Here is a 17,230-nt window from a genome sequence, read left to right on the forward strand (position 1 = left end):
CTTGTTAGTGTGCGTAAGTCATTAAGTAAGAAACAATTTGATTCATGCTAATCACACGTTCAAGGATTAAATGCAAGTCCCTTTCTGAACGGCCCTTGTATTTCGTAACTCTTGCTGGGCATCTAATAATTTATGCAGTCTGAATGAGATGTATCCTTTCTTTTCTTAATGTCTAGGCTTAAGAGTCAGATTTACCTGGGTTTTTGACTTGATAAACTTGACAAATGGTATTGAAAAACAAATATGCACCACCTATCAGAAGAGCTGTCATGCGTGGCATAATAACATGAAGTGTATTTATGTCGGTCTCATTGCCTCCTGTTTAGAATTTCTACGCTTTTCTTTCTTAGTTTTTACGACTTTTTGCGGCATGAAAAAAAATTCTGTCAGACTTATGGTATTCCTCACTGGGATGACTCCATAGCCTATTCGTCTTTCCGTGTAGCTTATTTGGAATCTTTTTTCTTCTTGTAATTGGTATTTCATTTCATTTAGGAAGATGAATTAGCTACTTACAGCTTAACTGAAAAGAATGCAGAAAAAGTCTCAATTCATCTGGGAAAACGAAGTAAAAGAAACATGCTACTAATGCGGTAACGTGTGCTGAAGAGAGGACTTGTTAGAAACCGGCTAAAACTCAAACTGATCAGTTTTGGCTATTGCTTTCAAAACTAATCTTGGTTTTTGAGACAACGGTCTAGCGTTGCTTAATTAAGAAACGTCCTTGATCAAGTTAATAAGAAAACCTAGCTAATTTTTTGATAATTTTTTCTTCTATGTTCATCTCTTTTTTAATTCCTAATAGCGAGTTAAATCGAAGTGAATTCAAGAAATGAACTTTCCAAAAAGAAATGACAGAGCTTATTAACAGAACTAATTTTTATACCGAAAATATCACTTTGACATTTTAATAAAAATGGTAATACTAAAACAATGAGAATTGAGCATGTTTTAATATCGTTTCGGTAAAAGTGTATTTCTTCCTCTGGCTAGAAGTCCGTAGTTTACCTAGTTCCCTGAAAAGAAAATTGTCAACACTATGCTAGTCAAAAAACAAATCTTGGACCTTCTTGTGTTTACTTTACCTTTTTTTTCCATGTTTGAAATTTAAATCTGAGTAATTTATAACAAAAATATACCATCTATTTTATTATTTACGTGGTTTTGCAAGAAGGCTGAACATTACCATTCACCTTGAACTAAAAATTGTATTAAATACTAGCACAAAAGCCACTCACCAAGTCAAAATCGGGTGGAAATACCGCAAAGTCGGCACTTGTTGTTGATCTACCGATAAATGCTATTATAGAAAAAAATCAGAGTTACTCCATCTTAATATAATGTCTTGGTTAATGAGTCATTGTTTTGTCATTCTTTATTGAATTTATTCTCTTATGTGCTACTTGTCTTAAGATGAACGCAAAGTTTATTCTGTTTTATTTGTAGATCTTTCGGGGTAACAGAGATGGCGATAGACCACATAGGAATAATTTTGATACGCCTATAGTTGCTCAATATGTACGAATCCGTCCTCTGCGGTGGCAAGATCGAATTTCGATGCGTGTTGAACTATATGGATGTCCTTACCGTAAGTGGATTCGTAGTTTTTTTTTTTAGATAGTTATGCTAAATTCGTAGTTGCTTTAAACATAGTTTTTACGTCGTCCTCTCGGGAATACTAAAAAATTAAAGGAAGTGAGCTGATTAATACCAAGTATCCAAGCATTCTTCCCCGTAAGTAAATCCGAATTTTCTTGGGCTAAAAAATACATTTTCAATATGTGTTCAGTGCTGTCAAGTGACCCTTTTCACTACTGCACCATCAAAATAGACTATTTCTCTGTCTAGTGATATCACTGTTTTTTTTTTTTTTTTTTTTTTTTTTTTTTTTTTTTTTTTTTTTTACGGTGCTAAAATTACAGTCAATATTTTTCAAGATTGCATTGAGGCCTTTTCCCCATTGATTAATGTACGTAATACGAAGTCTTATTTAGCTTGTCTTAGATAATCTTATCTGAAAAAGCGTGGACTGAAAAGGAGTGGAAAAGGGACTGAAAAGGAGTGGAAATCTTACAAGAATTACGAGTACGTGTGAATTTTCATTTATACCTATTTGATTTTTTAATCCAACGGGTTGTCTTATTGAAGTCATGATTAGAAGTTGTGACTCTTTTGTGTTCCATGTCTTCTCTAAATTAAAGTTTATCTATTGTTATTAACAACAGTGATTAAAGCTAGCCTGTTGACGTATATATCCTGTTTTAGCTGTTCTGACTAAAACAGAGAATTCATCTGTGAAAAAAATTTCGAGACTTGAATCCGATGCAACCATTGATTTGAAATTCCACACAGAAAACCTAGTTGGGATTTAGAACCCTGACATACTCAAAATTTTAAGGAATTTCATTCTAGATTTTTTGACTCTGAACGCTGATAAAATTGGCTTGAGAAAACAAATAACCAATTGGGGAGTAAAGGGCGCTGAAGAAAAAAATACAGATTAATCTCTTGAATAATTATTGGCTATATCTTTCAAATTTACAGAGAAAACCCGCCTATTTTAATATATAAGTAGAGCTAAGTACCAGCAAAATAAGGCCGCATGCTCTGTCGGTAGAGTATCTTAGTCTCGGAGTCGCGAGTTCAAGCTTGTCGCTAGGTGATTCTCACCAGCCACCTAGTATTACTATGTAAATGTACTCTTATGTTTCTTATTAAAAATATGTCTTCGAAAATAGGGGAGTCCTTCTCCCCTTAGCATCTTTATCATATGTTTGGTCTAAATATATTCTTCTGAATAAGGAGGTGCTAGAGATTAAATCCTCTCTCTATGTTGTTTAAAAGGACCTCGCGAGAAGTTGGTATTGACAAAAAAAGTGTTGTTTGACGGCTCTGTTTCTCCTCCCCCCTCAAAGGTTCCCATTGATGCTACCCCTATCGCCAATAATTGACGTGTAATAATGTTAGTAATGCAATAAGGTTAGTAATACTACATATACGTTCTATATAGCCCTTCATTTTGTATGGACTGCATAATTTTTTAGAGACAAATGTGGCACCTTATGACCATATGGCATTTGAAAATGGGAATATATTTAAATGTTTTTTCGATTGTTATTTGGTGATTGGCTACCTCAGAATTTTTACCTGATAGTAGTCTGGCTCTAATTGGGCCAAAATCGTTGTTTTCATCACAGAATGGTAGAAATCAGCATTCCCTTTTACATGGTCTCTTTCTATACTTAAGAAGAACAGTAGGAATTTGAGTTCACGTTAGAATGAGCCCATTGCCTACATTGTATAATAATTAGGTCAATATGATCAGCCCTGAAAAAAGAAAGGGGTTCTTGGGCATTATAATGGGACTCTTAGACATGCGGATGGTACAATTTTCAAAAAGAATTTTTTTTTCTTTTTTTGTGTTTTTCTTAAATTACTTAAATTTCTTAAATATGGGTAACTTTAAATTTGATGGATTTTATATGAATACTTGAATGCTGTAAAAATGAAATTCATTTGGTATATTAATTATTCTTAAAATTTTGTTTTTAGTATTTCGGTTACTATTGGCGATTTCACTTTTTACTTACAGTTCGCTACCACAGACTGCTTGATCTCTTGCTTACAGGGAATAGATATTGGTAGTTATAAATTTTAATTAATCTACATTTATTTATGTGTATCACCCCTATGTTCGCCATAGTTATCAAGTTTTTCTTCTAGAGAACGACACTTTGTATTTCAACGGCCGAGCTTATGTAGAGCGGAACCTGACAGAAACTCCTATAGCATCTCGAAAGGATTCAATACGGTTTCGATTTAAGACGAATAGAGCTGATGGAATCATTTTGTATAGTCAAGGATCACAAAGTGATTATTTGGCATTGCAACTTGTCAACAACAAATTGGTTTTAAATATCGACTTGGGTGAGTTATAACAGCTTTTAATCCAATACCAAAGATAAACGTAGAAGTCTTGACTTGGCAAGAAGCCATGTGTGTCTCGTGTAAGTTTTTTTCCCTGGCTATTTTAATGGAAAAATAGCTGTAGAAACTTGAAGAAAGGCTCACTATAGTTTGAATTGAAAGGTCGTGTTCCCTTGTAAAGATTGAAAGTGGTCAGAGGGCTACCGGCCCCCCTTCTTGTCCCTTTTATTTAATAGCAGTCCTTGTAACTTCAAATTGCATTTGATCGTAATTTCTACATAAGGGTTTCACTCAGAATGAAGAAAGGTACAAAACCGGAATAAGGGAGGAGGGGATAAAATGCCCACGGGACCCCAGAGCCAAGGGCTCTAGACGTGAATCCCCTCCCATGCTCAAACCCAAACTTTTAGCAGAAAGGTAGGAGCTGAAGAAGGATAATTGTTCGCCATGTTTTCTTCCTTGGACGTTTTTACACTGTAATAGGTTTGCAGTAGTAGTGGTTATTCACTATTTCATCCGTTTTGTCCGATTTCAATGTCCGTTTTGTAAGATACTCAATGACGCATAATTAATTATGCGTATATTAATTATATTATTATGCGACATAGTTAATATGACTGACATTCCTATTTTACTCAATTTTGCTATCTAATCAACATTTTCAGATTTTAAACTTTTTTTAATTTCGGAAAATTATATGAAATATTTTTTTGTTTGGATAAAAAACATCTACAAGTGATACGAAATTGCCGATAAACCATTGATGATATCTGTCCCAGGGAATCATTTTATTGCATAATAAGTAACACAGTGCACAAGGAGGCCGACACAATGTTTTATTTTTCTTCCTATTTTCAGATAACGACGCCAAGTTGTCCAGAATCTACGCCCGCGTTAATGTTGTAATGTTTTCGTGTGAGGACTACCAAGTCCAAAAACTGCCTGAGTCAGGAGTCAGTCATATACAGAGAACTGTGGCACGTGCCCCTTTAAGCTCCATAATTTTTTTTTATTTTACGTCCAATTCCGTATTCCCTCCTCCCCTCCCCTCCTCCCATTCCTGCACAAATAAATTTCTATACACGTGCCTCTGGGAATTCTGCTTCAAAATTGACTTCTTACAGCATTTCATAGAAGTGCCTTTTCGTTATTGCTTTTGTAACATCAAAGCACAATTTTATTTACATGTGAATTGTGTTGAGTACTGTGACTTAGTTTTATTGTCTTAATGTTTAGAATTCCTTTCAATATTGACGATCATTTAACGACAGTTTAATACTAAAATAGCTATGCCTATTTAACCGACTATCTATAAAAAGGAAAAGAGACCTAGAAGCTCCTAACAGATTTAAGTCATTGAAATTAATCGTTGTAATGCCATCTCGTAATACATGCGAATTATATTGAGTTCTGTGGCTTGGTTTTAATATTTTAAGGGTTTAGATTTTTTTTAATATTGAAGCTCATTTGAAGGCAATTTAATACTAAATTAACTAAGCCTGTCCAACCGACTATCTATAAAAAGGAAGAGACCTAGAAGCTCCTACCTGATTTAAGTTATTAAAATTAATCGTTGTAATAACCTGTTGAAAAAAATTTGGTTAAAGTATATCTAAGGAAATTAACTTTCTTAGGTTATATCTTTTTTCTTAATTTTATATGCATCTTGCATCTTTGTGCCGAGCTGACGAGCTTTTTTGGACATTTCAGTCGTCTTATTCGTAACTCCTGTTTCTATTTCTCCTGCTTCTTTTCTGTTTTTACTGTTTCTATTTCTCTCGCTCAATGCTCCCTTCTATATACTATTTCTAGAGGCCCACCACTTAGGCTTATTTGCCAGTTCTTTATATTCCTGGCTAGTGTTTGTAAATTTGAAGTTTAACTAAAGGAAAATTTATAATGCAAAAAGACTTTCTCGTTCTTTCCAGTTATACATTTTTAATTAGTTGTTCACTTCGCTTTAAAGGTTCAGGAGTGCCTACAACCCTGCAGGTTGGAAGTCTGCTTGATGACAGTCTCTGGCATGATGTCGAAATAGATCATAACCGACACACAATTTTATTCTCAGTTGACAGAGTTATTGTCAAACAAAAACTTATCGGAGATTTCAGTCGACTTGATCTCAATGAAAAGGTATTTTTATTCATTCACTGTCCCTTTGCTTCCCTCTGTCTTTTTCCAGTAATATTACTACTCTGTGATTGACCGATTGATTTTCTTTGATTTTTTCTTATCGTTTTTTTTTTTTTTTTTTTCATTTGGAAATCCGCTTTTTCTTATTTGAATAATAAACAGGCACTAATATATTTACGTTTCTTCCCACCTTCAATCGTACACTATTAATATGCGGCTCTTAACTTAAATTTGAGTCAACAAGCACGTGTAAGTATCGAATAATTTCAATATGTAATATCTTTATATGTGAACCGGAAGACTTAATTCTAGAAATCACAGGTGTAATTTCTAGAATTTATACAATTAATCAATCGATGGGGTTTATTGTCAATTCAAAAAATAAATTACAAATAACAACAGTACTCAGTCCACTCCGGGACGCCAAGATCCTCAATCGTTCCCTTTTAAATATAATACGCAGCGAGGTCACTGCTCCTACTCTCAGAAACAACCATACCTCTCATTTATCCAACAAAACTACCAATTATCCTCCTGCCCTTTGCTCCAGGGGAAACCGCCTCATCATTATACCAAGAAAAAACAAAATGTTTTAGTTTACTTCTATCTATTTATATTTAAAACTTTATATAACAATCATTTTATCAACCATCATTTAACTAGTCTTTTCCATTGCTAATAAACTATAGTTTATAAATTCTTGATATCAAATAAGAGTAAATTGCCTTTCCACAGTTAAGAATTTATATTACTTATTTTTCTTATGGCTGGTTGTACCAGTGAGTTAGCTTATAAATAAGTCTTTTATATTTTTATTGTATTTTTTTTTGTTTGTGTGTGTGTATTTTTTTTATTGTCAATTTTTTTTTACTTATGAGTTTTTTGGTTGCAAAAATAAAATTTCTTCTTTTTTTGCTTGAGTTTTTGCAGAAGATTTTAAATTCTACGCTCAACCCATGTCGATATCATGGCCACTGAAAAATTATCAGGAGTCTTATGAATTAATCTTTTATTATCTGAAGGCTGTTTAAAGATGTTTCTGGTCCTAAAACATTTTTGTTTTTGCGTGGGTTTTGTGTTTTCAGTGAAAGCTAGTTTTTCAACATTCAACAAATATAGGGAAATATTAAGAATTGTCTTATCTGAGTTACTTTTATAGGTATAGGATCAGAACCTATAAAGGAGTAATTTCAGTTCGTTTTAAGTTTCAGCCTCAATTTTTATCTCCATCAGAAAAACATTTTTTTTATTATTAACCCTCTGTTAGAAAGTCAAGTTTTAGCGGTTTTTTCCGTGTTGATTTTCTGAAATTTGGGGAAATTCTTTTTCTGCAGCATTTGCCTTCATTGAAAGTTACTTTTTTTTTTATCTCTAATAGACGACAGGAGGAACTGCGAAAATTAAACTTACTCGAAAAAGTAAGATTTGACCAGGCGAATTCAACCAAAATGTACCGAAATATACCAGCAATTTTGTATTGTGCCATAAAATGTCTAAGTGTATATCATGTCCAAGGATATCTAAATTGCACCAAAAATAGTTAGGTTTTATCGCCTTAGTAATGCTGGCTATTATAGGTTGCATCCGATAGCCCTCCAAGCTTGAGAGACGTATCCACATTTTTAAAATACAACACAAGAAATATCTACTTGTTGTAAATTTTTGTACTATTGAATAACTCGTTTGTTTCTTAAATAAGAATATCTGGAAGTAACAAGGTCAAACGGAAAAAGTGACCTCAGTTTTTGCCCTTTAATTATTTGGATACCCAGGAAAATCAAAATTCAACAGAAAAAGGTTGCCGTAATTTCAGCCCTCCGTATTACTTGTGTTAGGTTACTCCTTGCATGACCAAGTTAACTCTTTTCTGGTTATTTGCATATCTTCGTTGTCCAAATTAAGGATTAATTGAGGTTCATTAATGCGGACTACGGCCTCTGTCTTTGGCTTTTCATTATAAAAAGAGATTTCTAATGGAGATCCTTTATGGATCTACATGATATTTCAGTAGGATCAGATTCATCTGGAGGGAGGGCTCATAACCATTATCCTAAGGGCCCCGAAAGATGTCGGTCTCTCTCTGGTTATTACTTTTTATGTAATTAACCCAAAAGCCATTCTGCAATTCTTGCCTTTTAAATACATCTTTATTTATTTTCTTCTTTTTATAGAATTCTATTTTGTATAATTTTATCTGAGGATTTATCTATCCTTCGGGTTGTCTAATGGTAATGTTAATTTTATTTATTTGTATTAGTGTTAAGCCTGGTATGATGGTTTGTGATTCTCTGTTTCTTAAAAGCTTTTTTTTAGTTTTACATTGGCGGCGTTCCAAACGTACGAGAAGGGATGATAGTGTCTGAGAACTTCACTGGATGCATGGAAAATTTGTATTTCAACCATACAAACGTCATAAGAGCCGTTAAGGATCCTTTCAACTCCATATTTCACCAGTTCAAGAGGATTAGCACACTTTATTCGTGTCCTGTAAGTCGTTGTAATCAATTTTCGTTGCATCCTCTTGCGTAAATCATTTTTAATTAATTCTAGATCTGAATAAGTTAGTTTTGCTAAGGCCAGAACTAACTGATATGGTAATTTATATTTTTCCCGGTTTTTGTAGAGCTGTATAATAGTGGCAATTGATTTAGTTCTTCTATGCTGATTAATTGTTGTAAAAAAAAAAAACACTGACACTTTTTTTTTCTTTAATTAAACCTGTCAGTCTGTCTGTTAGTCTGACTTTTCAAATGAAATAATGTCCATATTTATTTCAGTCATTTGTGGAAGATATTATACAAATGACAATTAAATAGAGACAAGTCCTTTTATCAGACAGTGAAAACAACGACAAAAACGGTTGATATTTCGTTCACATATCTGTCTAATAAAAGGACTTATCCCTATTGAATTGTTATTTTTATGTCATGGAAAGGTAATGTGATCTTCATAAATACCTACTTGGAAAATGTCTCAAAGTTCTGCCTATTTTCAGGTATAAAAAAGGTGAAGAAGTTTGGTTTAAATGTCAGAAATGCCTTCAGAACTTTTTTTTTTTTTTTTTTTTTAGTAAAAATAGTTGTACTGACAGTAGTCTGTGCTTCCATAATATTATGCTCTCCATCATGAATAAGCTTTTAGAGAAAAATTTCCCTTTAACCCAAAGCAAAACGTTCATAACTATCCTGTATAAAATACTTAAATCAGATTTATAAAATAAATACTGCTGCCTCCTAAAAATGGCCAAACGGGTTTTCTACAATTGTTTCTTTCCGGTAAATTACACAAGTCTTTTATTCTGGGAAAATAGTACAAATTTTAACTTGTTAGTCATTTTCACAATTTCTATATTACAGTTTCTGTATGGTTTTTCAAAAGAAAAATTACCATGTTTGACACACCAGCCATAAATATGTCAGAACCAAGCATGGTCTTGAATATTATCTATTCCCCCTAAAAGAAGGATATATGCCACTGAGCAGAAACCTTCTAGATTTGTTAGCCTGTTCCTATGGTATTTCCACAGAATTTCTATCCTTTTGCTAAGTAATGAAGTCTTGTTCTTTTTTTCTTGACTTATAAGTGCTCAAATGTACAAGTTTTCAAATTGTTGTTTTAGGATAAATTTAACGCTTTGGTGTAGTTTGTCGGTTCCTGGATATTGAAATAGCTTCTTTTTTCAATTACCTGTGATTCATTTTAATATACCCAAAATATTTCCAATTTGGTATAAAATACACAAGTGATATCTTCTTAAAGACACCTTAGTCACCATTGCGGATTTTTGCGAGGCATTTCATAGCGGTAGGCCAAGCTGTCAGCTATATTTAATGAAATCCAAAGTATTTTATTTCCAAGCATATAAAAAGTTACTTTCTCCTCTGTTTAGAATACTTCTCAATTCTTCGTAAATATGCTCCACTATTCAAGATTTGGTTTCATATTTAGACTTTATTTCCTATCATTATATATTATATATTTATCATTACGTTTCATTATATATTATATATATCATTATACATTTCAAACAGTAAATATTCCTTTTTTTAATCGAAACTTTACTCGTAATTTGCCAGTTGTTTGTCCTTTAGACAAACGGTTACTCAGTCTTGCAGATTTTCTATCTTATACTGAAATTTCACTCTAAGCCAGGCATACTTTGGGCTAAGTACTAATTATTTTGAGACTCTCTATTTGTCATAAATATAAATCATAGTCGGCACATCGTTTACTTTTATCTGGATGGTAGATGGGGTGTAATGATCTTGAAAATTGAACTCAGAAGTTCAAAATATTCCTCATGTTGCTAGTTTTACACAATCTTCAAAAAAGACCTTCTTTAGTGCCGAACTAAAATCCATAGATTGGATTTTTTTTGCTCATAAAAACTTAAAATCAAAGTACATAACCCAAACCAAAAAACAATAGTGAAAATGAAAGTCTTTCAGCAAAAACTATATCCATAGATTTGGTTACTGCCTTAATTGTTTTAAAAAGAAAATCCATAAAAACTAAAAACTAAAGTCCTTTAGTAGAAATTAAAATCCACAGACAAATCCACAGGCCACAATAAAACCTACACCAACCAAAAACCATGCCAAAACCAAAGTCCTTTAGTAGAAATTAAAATCCACAGACTTGATTTTTAAAAATCCATAAAATCTAGAAATCCACAGGCCACAGTAAAACCTACGCCAAACCAAAAACCATAGTAAAAACCAAAGTCCTTTTGTGAAAAACATCCATAGATTTGATTATTGATTTAATCATTTTAGATAAACTCAGATTGTAAAATACGCGCTGAAACTTGCTTATCTTAAGCAAACTATATTTCTTTAATAGTAAAATTAAAATTTTCTTTGCAGTAATAATTTCTGCTGTTCAAGCTAAAGCCTGTAATAGGTATTTCATATTCCGGCTATGTTTACAAATAATGTAGAATGACCTGTAATCTGAGAGTTGCTGTGACTTGCATTTTCTTTAAAAGTTTAGTGTATGAAACTTTATCATGACCAGTATTGTCTATTTTAGAGGGATCCCACAGTTCCTGTGACTTTTACTACGGCTAACTCTTACGCTCGACTCACCGGCTATGAAGCAATCGAAGCAATGACTGTATCACTAGATTTTCGTACTTTTGAAGAAAATGGTCTGCTTGTTTATCATCGATTCATGTCTCCTGGGTATTTCAAGGTCTGCTACTCATTTTTTATTTCATTTTCTTTTAATACAAAAATGTGTGTATTCAATTTTTCGGACGAAATCTATACTATATCTGAGACAGATCATAACATTATTTTAACAAACTAAAAGACGGATATTCGCTTCTCAGACACGAAAAGTTAAACAAATACGTACTCATGCAGAGGTGGTCATAAAAGATTATTTCTTGTAAATATACTCTGGATGTGATATCATTTGGATTTATATTAAGGTTCTTCATAAATAAGATTGTACAGGAAAAGTTTTAAACTTATATTTTTGCCTATGTAAGAAGTTGAGTAAAACCAGGGAATTGCAACAACTTTGTTTGAATTTTGCATCCACTGGATAAGACAAGGGTAGAGCTGTTCCTAGGGTTGGTGGAACCCGAAGGAAAGTTAATTATGGCGCACCACCCACCCACGACGCCCGGAGTAGCTTCCCATACATACTTTGAACGGCTCTGGATTAAAATGGGGAGGGTTAATTAATCATAGTTTTCTAGCATTTCTTATTAGTTCTTCTTGTTTTTTAAATCAATAAATTCATCATTTGTGAACATTCGCCCGAGAGATTTCAGCCGAGATTATTGGGTGACAATGTGCCAAGTTTTGTGATGTTAGAATCAGTGCTTGAGGCTGGGTACGCTGACGAAAAGAACTATAATAATAACTGTCTTTTTGCTCTTCAAAAAGGCGGGTTTTTCCTTAATTGATTGCGAGAAATCAAGACCGGAAACAAATTACCTTTTTTGATTTATTGATACAACTATCACGAAACTAATCAAAGCGCAAAAATCTTTCGCAAAAATTCCAATTCTATACTTAAGAATTTAAGAGATTTTGTACTATTTTTTTTATTTTCATTGATTAACGTCTTCTTTAAGGAAAGGAATGTAATTATTGCATTAAAATATTTTTCGAACGTTTAACAGGATAATATCAGAAATTTGGGGTTTTAATAATTGAAGAATTTTAAAAAATAATGTTTGGAACTGGTGTCAGGTGGCTACCCGTAGTAATTGCATTATTGCTTAATAGTCAGGCTTTTCACGTGGACATTATTCCTATCAAAATGACTTTTTATATGGACGCATAATTTCAAATTGGTACTCTTAAATTTTGCTTTTTAGATTCCTAGTTTGTCAGATTTTAAGGATTATTACAAGTTACTCTACTTTACAAGTATACTGGTGCTTAATGCCAGACTAAGCAAGTTTATTTATTTTATAGAGTTTGTGAGTAAAGAGATAAAGACAGTTTTCAGCCTGCTTTTAGACGCAAAAATAAAGAAACAAGAGGTAACGACGGTAGCAGTAGTGGAACGAGCATTTTTGGGGAGTCTTTAAAAAGGTTTTTAGCCGGTCTGTAGTTTCCCCTCAAACCCTTATAGTACAGTTACTAACATTTTTTTTTTTGGCGGGGGGGGGGGGGGTGATTCCTAAAATAGTTTGCTGACATTTTTTTTTCTTACAGGCCAGTGTTTCTCGAAGTCTGTGCTCCCCTGACCCTTTGGGCTCTGCAGCAGACTTTCAGAGGTCCTCTGGCCTTACTCTTTACTTGTTTAGTATTAAATTCTTTGGATTTGTCCAAGAATCACGGTAAAACCAAAAACAAGAATATGGACAGGTATAATCAGAAACATAATAACCACACCTTCGTAAGCTAATGTTTCGTTTTAGCTCTACTTGGAACGAGGCAAGTTAAAAGTCCAGATAGTTGCCGAACAGTCACCAAAGATAATACTTGATAACTTTGCACAAGTATTTAATGATGGCCTCTGGCATGCAGTGACACTTCAAATTGGTAGAAATTCAGTAAAGCTAACAGTTGATGGTACTACGGCCAAAACTACCCGGTTTTTATTAGTACGTTCTGGAGGCATTTATTTTATTGGAGGTAAGTTTTAATATTATTTTGAAAACGTGGCCAAACCTTTGTATTTAGCTTGGCTTTATTGTTAATACCTCTGACAAACGGCTAGTGCTCTTTTTAATAGTCGAAAGTGATCAGAGGGCAACTACCCCCTCGCCCCCCACGCTCGACCTTTCCCCAAACACATCCAATCAAAATGCCTTTGAGGATGACATACCCCCCTCCCCACAGTTCTCAGGACAGGGTTGTAAGTTATGACCTGGGGCAACATAAGGTTCTTATAGAAAGGGTGGTCGTACATGCTTTGGAGAAGACCATTGGTTTTGTTAATCAGAAGTTTTAGTACCCTTTTTTAAGATTCAAAGCAATCAGAGCGCAACTACCCTCCTACCCCCCTCCCAACACAAACACAAAAGCACGCTATGTTTCCCCTAGATGCATTTTATATACCCTGGGGGCATATAAGGTTCTTATGGAATGGGGTCTTATTACATTCAGATGGATCTCAGAGGATACTTAAAGGGGGGTGATCAATTTACCAAAAGGCAATATGTGCGCACATTACTACTAATACTACTGCTACTGTAGCATTTACTACTTCTACTACTACTATTACTCCAATTACTACCTCTATCACAACTACTTGTAAGGTTTAAGGCATTAAGATGAAAATCTCAAAAAGTATACGACTATGCAGCTTAGAAAGGAGCAAATCGACAATATCATAGCAATGGCTAATTGTGTTCAGTTGAGAACTTATACTACTGCTGTGTCTACTATTCTAACTATGCCTAAGGCTATCAAGGTGAAATTTTCAGAGAATATTTTCAAAAATTTCTGTTGTGTGGATTACAACCTGCCATCAGTATGCAGTTTGTCAAAAGGGCAAATCAGCTATATCTTAGTAACAGCTTCGTATGTTAAATTAAATCTTACAGCGCTTTTTGTGGGAAATGTTGAACTAACCAAAAGACAGTGTTTGCATCATAACACTACTGCTTCAACTCCTACAATTACTATCCTACAAATACTGCACTTTCACTACTTCTACTAAAGCTAAAACTACTCCTCCTACTGCTAGTACTATAACTACTGATGCTACTAATACTGCTAATAAATCTAAGGGTATTAAGGCGAAAAGTTATGGCAATATTTTAACTGTATTGAAATAAATCGCAACACACTTTGCCCACATAAGTTGTCAAGAGGATGTATCAGCAATGCTTAAGGACATATTGATGGTATTGAGTTAAAAATTTCATCGGGTATTGAAGGGGATGTTGAAAAAAGGTACTATGTGCATACTGCTACTACAACTATTGCTACTGCACAAGCTAAGCATAGGCAGTGCTACTCTATCATAGCAAGTAGCATCATTGATATTTTAAATGAGCTAATTTGGTTGGAAATGCAAAGTTCTATTACCTTTTTTAATAGTCAAAAGTAATTAGAGAGCAATCACCCCTCTTTACTCATGATTTTCCAAAACTTCCAATAAAAATTTAAGATTGCTATTTTGTTCAGCATAGCTGAACGGTCTTGTAATTGCAGCTCTGGGCTATTGCTTAGTTCAACCCCCACACTTATGCATTTTGTCCGTTATGTTTAAAAACTAAATGTTGCCTTAACTTTAAATCGAAATGCCCTGTGTTAATGCTAATTGCCAATAAGGCATCTTAGCAGTATCCCAAGAACGACTGAGGGTATTATTGTCAAACTGTTAAGACTACTTCTATTACTACTTCTGCTCTTAAAATTTAACCAAATCAAAAGAGTATAAGTGTATCCAAGCTGTCAAAGAGCATAGATAGATTTTTTTGCGAATGGTATCAAGTTTTCTATTTCAGGTCAACTAGAGGAGATCTAAAACTAAATTAAACACTATTATTTGTGTCTAAATTTTTAAAAGGGTTTATGTTGTTAAAAATTGTTAAAAAAATTTCTCCAGCATACAAATAGCAGGCCAAACTATAAATTCTTCAAGAAAAACCGAAAAGATTTATTTATTATTTTTTGTTTGAAAAGACTGTCAATATAAAACGAACAGAAATTAATTAAAAAAAGCTTTTTCCACAAAATAAGTTCTTCAAAGAAAAGTAAAGAACTCCATTAAACCGAAAATGAGCATGAATAAAATCAAATAATCTACCAAGCGTAAAACTACAAGTCAACATCGATGAATAAATGAAACCCAAAACGAACAGAAATTACAATCCAATACCGAGTCAAACTCAAAACGGCAGAAATTAACATGAGTAGGGCTCAAAGCCCCTATGCCTTCCCAAGGCCAGAACATAACTTGCACTTTACGGAAAAAAATTAAATGTTTTCAGTTTTATAACTTTAATAAACGAATAATTATTAACATTTTAATTAATAAATATAAATGTATGTATATTAAACTGACAATGCACATTCATTTGTATTTTTTTCTGTTTTATACCGCATGATCGCAAATCAGGTCGAAAGAGCGCTTCATTGTGTAAAAACAAAACAAAAATCTGAGATAGTCAGTTAAAGAAAATCTTATCCGCCAGTCATCCTATTGCCGCGTGGTGTTGGCTTTTGTTCCTGATGTATATGAGCTGCTAACCGTAAAATTGAAACGTTTTCAAAAAGGAAAAGGTTTCATCATTATGGTGTTGTCTTGGTTGGTAGACGCAATATCAGTCCTATATGATCAATTTGGCGCTAACATTTTTATTAAAATCTGATTACATTTTATCAAAGAGTTTAAAAGAGGACGTAGCCTAAGAGGCTATCGCCCCGAAGCTCTTGATTGTAACAAGAAAGGTAGTTTGCCTTTATAGGGCACTTTTCGTCCTTGAAACAATTGAGCTTTGAAAATGCTGCCCTTGTACTATATTTCATTGTACAATCTATATATATATAAATAAGTTGTTTATGTGTTATGTCTGTTACACTAAGTCTGTTACGCCAGATTATATCTTCTATATATATAAAAATAAGTTGTATGTATTTTTGTGTTGAGGGTTTGCATATGACGTCTGAAAAATAAAGAAGAAAAAGAAAACAAACTAAAATGTAAAAACTGGGAATTGCATAAATATTTCGAAATATTTTCACAATAGATTAAAGTATTAAAACAGATACTTGAAATTTGAGGTTTATTATAAATTGTTGAGCTTTATCAAGCTTGGCACGTGAAGAGGAATTTTTAGTATAGATCTTAAAATGACAGAAGAAACAGCCGAGGAAGCTGCTCAAATAGTTAATTCAAAGAGAAATTTTAGTATAAATCCTACAATGGCAGAAGAAACAGCCGAGGAATCTGCTCAAAGGGTTAATGCCAAAAGGCTTGCGGCTAGAGAACGCAAAACCGCGCAGTTAGATGAAAATCCACCTGGACAGCGAGAGTCAAAACGTATCAAAACTGAAAATGATAGCGATGATGATTGGATTTGGGATTTTGACTTGGATAAGGTCATCAATGCCTACCAGATAAAAAGCAAAGGTTCGGCGATATGTATTTCATAGTGACGCTGAAAAATAAAGAAGAAAAAGAAAACAGAAAAAAGAAAAATGGTAAAAAAACTAAAAAAAAAATAAAGAGAAAAAACTAAAAAAAAAACTAAGAGAAAAAACTAAAAAAAAACTAAAAAATAAAAAAAATTAAAAAAAGAAAAAACCTAAAAAGAAAAAACGTAAAAAAAATAAAAAAGGTAAAAAAACCTAAAAAGAAAAAAAACTGAAAAAAGCTAAAAAACTAAAAAAAAACTGGGAATTGCACAAATATTTCAGTATATTTTGACAATAGATTAAAGTAATTCGAAAACCTTAAAACAGATACCCAAAATTTGAGGTTTATTATAAATTGTTGGAGCTTTAGCATGCTTGGCACGTAAAGAATTTTCCAAGTGTTGATGTTAGAATGAACATTGACAAATTGAAGAAAACAAATCAATAAAAAGAAGAAACTAAAAAAAAAAGAAAAACTAAGAAAAGAAAAAACTAAAAAAGAAAAAAAACTAAAGAAGAAACTGTATCTATATATATATATATATATATATATATATATATATATATATATATATATATATATATATATATATATATATATATATATATATATA

The 17,230-nt window shown here is 33.0% G+C and overlaps 1 protein-coding gene across 2 annotated transcripts in view; it reads left to right on the plus strand.

The window, feature by feature from the left end:
• The window catches only part of LOC136036148 (neurexin-4-like), a 91,991-nt gene that overhangs the window by 26,106 nt on the left and 48,655 nt on the right, over window positions 1-17,230 (plus strand). For both annotated transcript variants that reach the window (XM_065718187.1, XM_065718188.1), the window contains 6 exons: window positions 1,447-1,588; window positions 3,724-3,927; window positions 5,894-6,060; window positions 8,374-8,547; window positions 11,092-11,253; window positions 12,944-13,160. In XM_065718187.1, the coding sequence (XP_065574259.1) occupies window positions 1,447-1,588; window positions 3,724-3,927; window positions 5,894-6,060; window positions 8,374-8,547; window positions 11,092-11,253; window positions 12,944-13,160 (1,066 nt within the window). The remainder of the gene's footprint in view (window positions 1-1,446; window positions 1,589-3,723; window positions 3,928-5,893; window positions 6,061-8,373; window positions 8,548-11,091; window positions 11,254-12,943; window positions 13,161-17,230) is intronic.

This window comes from Artemia franciscana, chromosome 15, assembly GCF_032884065.1.
Source record: "Artemia franciscana chromosome 15, ASM3288406v1, whole genome shotgun sequence".
NCBI classification, from domain to species: Eukaryota; Metazoa; Arthropoda; class Branchiopoda; order Anostraca; family Artemiidae; genus Artemia; species Artemia franciscana.